The sequence below is a fragment of the Nanorana parkeri genome, unplaced genomic scaffold (genome assembly GCF_000935625.1).
Source record: "Nanorana parkeri isolate BGI_ZX_2015 unplaced genomic scaffold, ASM93562v1 scaffold3167, whole genome shotgun sequence".
NCBI classification, from domain to species: Eukaryota; Metazoa; Chordata; class Amphibia; order Anura; family Dicroglossidae; genus Nanorana; species Nanorana parkeri.
In genome coordinates, this window is record NW_017309435.1 from 7,840 (window position 1) to 11,090 (window position 3,251).

Sequence of the window (3,251 nt, forward strand, 5' to 3'; positions counted from 1 at the left end):
CCCTAATTATAAACATATGCAACAAGCAGCATCTGGTTTACAGTCTTCGGTTCACATTTAGCCAAAGCTACAGTAAATGTCAATCACTGGTAAGTGGGTGTTACCACAGTGATGTACTGGCCCCACCCGACTCCTCCCACTGGCCAAATCCAAGCTAGATGAAAGGACCAAGGGTGGGTAAGTGAACTCTCTAGTTTTCCAATTTCAGATGTAAAATATAGGATTGCTGAAGACTGTTCTGCTTTATAGAGAACATATAGTGGCTTATATATATTATGCTAGGATCTAATAAGAATTTCCCTGATCTTTGCTCAGGTAAATATGAAATAGTTCTGTTGTAGTTTCCAGTTTTGTAGTATCCAGCATGCGGGTCGAGCTCTTGGACCCTTTAACATATTTGCCAGAATAGTCCTAACTGCTTTGTTGAAAAAGTGTCTACAGAGCTCAGTTGCTAAAGCTGAAACTTTCATATGAAAAATCTCCTCAAAACATTGGCTAATGCCATCAGAGACACGACAAATGTTCAAAATCTAATTGATTTTAACATTCCATTTTGGAATGAATGAAGTTTTCGGAATGGAAACAATCAGTTAGAATTTTGTTCATTCAAGAAAAAAAAAATGATCCGGAATGGGATGCTTATTAGTTAAATAGTTAATGTTTGCTCTTTCATAGGCCTGAAAGGGGGCCCATCACCACCACCCGGTGTGAGCAGGTTTTATTGTGTGACTGGCCGGCTATCAGATTGCAGTACTCCAGTAGGAGGTCCCAGACTTAATTCAAGGTCCCATCTAGTTTTTGAGGCTTGGATCTAGTTTCCCCTAGCTAAGTCTACACCATAAATGGATCCATTGCAGACACATGCATCTCAGTCTTCTTACCCTATTTTTTGTGTAGCGTGCTCTTGCGGATGCAAGCCCTAGACGCTGGAAATATGCTTCAAAGTCGCTGCCGGAGCCAAGCTTGTTTATCCTGCAGAGAAAGAGAAAGAAAAAGAGAATGTGGTAGTCTGCATAAGAGAGGCAGGAAAAAACAGCTAAAAAAAAAGGTGTACTCTTCAAAGACAATTCTGAACAAGTTTACTGAATCAAAGCAGCAATTACAGTGCATGTCTAGGCAAAATAATTCTGAAATGACAGAAAAATACCTGCCGATTTGCCATAAATCCAGTGAGCTCCTATATTCCCATAGCAAGCCAACACAAGGCCTCTGCTGCACTGAAATCCCAAGCAGTGTTGTCTCCACTGCTGGTCTACAGAACTCCAACTATCCCCACCCCTCTCTGCAAGCAATATTGGTTTCTTCCCAACCAGCTGCTGCCTTGACTCCCAAAAGCTTGCCACTACACTGTGTAGAGAAAAGGCTTTTGGGAGATGCAGATCAGGGAACATGCCCAAGTCATTTGAAACGGACATAGGGCACCCTGTTGATCCCTTCTAGCAGCTGCCCCTGCAAGAATTTTACAACCCAGGTGACTTCACAGGGAGTAATACTAAAACTGTTAATTGCTACAAGAACAAGCTAATAATGGGGCATGCTTTAGATAAGGAGTGGAAGGGTTGGGTTAAATTTGGCTCATGCTTATACAAATCCATGCATGGTCTTTCTTGCACCCTGGGGCTGGGGCTGGCCACAAAATGTAAAAACCATGATCAGAGGAGTGCAAACAATTCTAACGACAGTATGTATGCCCAGCTTGAGGGGATGGACCGTGACGCTTTACCTTGGCAGATCAGCACTCTGCGTGGAAGGATCTTTGTTTGTCCAGCTTTCATACAAAGATCTGCCCTCAAAATCCTCATCTGGACTGGAGATCTGGAAAAGACAACATGTATTGAAAACAATCACCCACGGACAAGAGGAATGTAAAAGATCAATTCTTATGGACCTCCAGCCTAGACATTTTTCTTCTGGATATAGTGGGGAAGGGTTAGGACATGTTCCTTGAATTATTACTCAATATGGTCATGTCCAGCCAATGAATTGTCCAACTACAAATGATTGTTGGTCTCTTAATGCACATGTAAGCTTTTATCTACCATCAGTTTGTACATGGTGTCTGGGAGTACAGATTCAAACCCCTATCTTCTTCTAGCTGTGACACACTACTCCAGCTTATGTTAAGTAGCAGTGTCATTCTAAAATAGTTGAACTTGTAATATAACATAGCTTTAAAAACGTAACTTATGCTAAGTAACTATTTAGTACTGTAAAAGTCTTTGTTTTACAAATACAAGATGCACCAATCACACTGGGGTCAACCATTGGTTTGGATTCTCTAAAGTACACAACAGTAGTGGCTTCCTTTCAGTCTCTCTCTCTCTCTCTCTCTATACATATATATATAAAGATTCAAATGAATGAGGCAATGAGAAGGAGGTGTTACTCCTCATTTAGATGTGTGCATAAATCATAGCTTAAAGGGACAATAAAGTCACAGATCTTTTCCTCCCCACCCCCATGCTACTTTAAAAGGATAACTATGAGATGAGTGATTTCCACTCACCTCATAGTTCTAGCCGACCTGTGACAATGAGACTATCACAGGTCGGCTCAGTAAATCGGGAGGTGAGCGAACAGATACCGGCGTTCGCTCACCTCTCGATCCTGTCACGGCTCTCTGCCGTCACAGGGGAGTGGCTGGATTCCCCCAGCGCTGACTGGCGGAACGGACGGGGGAAGGGGCGGGTACAGCTGGCTCTGCCTCTAGATAGGCAGAGCCAGCTGTCACTCAGGCAGCTGGGCGGATCTTGACATCGATGTCGGGATCCGCTCCGGCGTCTCAGTATACTGTAGCTTAGGGTAACGGGAAGACGCTAGTTTGTGTTCTCCCGTTACCCTAAGGAGAACTATGGGGAAAAACACTGACCCCAAAGTTCTCCTTTAAGGACTTTACCTTAAATGATGCCTCTTGATTCGTTCATCTTCTTCCTTCCACTCCACTTCTTTTCAGGAGTCCCTCCAGCGCTGGTGCCGGTCTCTGATCCAGCGCTGACTGCTGTGCCTTCTGTGTCCCACGATGTCTGTGCGCGTGCACGCTCCCGGCTACGTGCATTGACTTACACCGAGTTTCTACTCTTCTCACGGCAGAAGGTCTCTACTGCACATGCGCCCGCCCCACTATCCTCTACGGCTGCCCGATAATCTTCAGATCTTTGGACAGTAGCGAGCGGTGGAGATAGGGTTGCCACCTTTTCTTCAAGTGAAACCCGAACACTCTAGCGCCGCACGCGGCAATTTTTTTTTTTTTA

The 3,251-nt window shown here is 44.3% G+C and overlaps 1 protein-coding gene across 1 annotated transcript in view; it reads right to left on the reverse strand.

Annotated features, from left to right (window-relative positions):
- LOC108802840 (N-acetylated-alpha-linked acidic dipeptidase 2-like) overlaps positions 1-3,251 on the reverse strand; it is a gene marked incomplete at its 3' end in the record, with an annotated part of 58,970 nt that overhangs the window by 2,578 nt on the left and 53,141 nt on the right. The window contains exon 16 of the mRNA XM_018574693.1: positions 882-972. Within this exon, the coding sequence (XP_018430195.1) occupies positions 882-972 (91 nt within the window). The remainder of the gene's footprint in view (positions 1-881; positions 973-3,251) is intronic.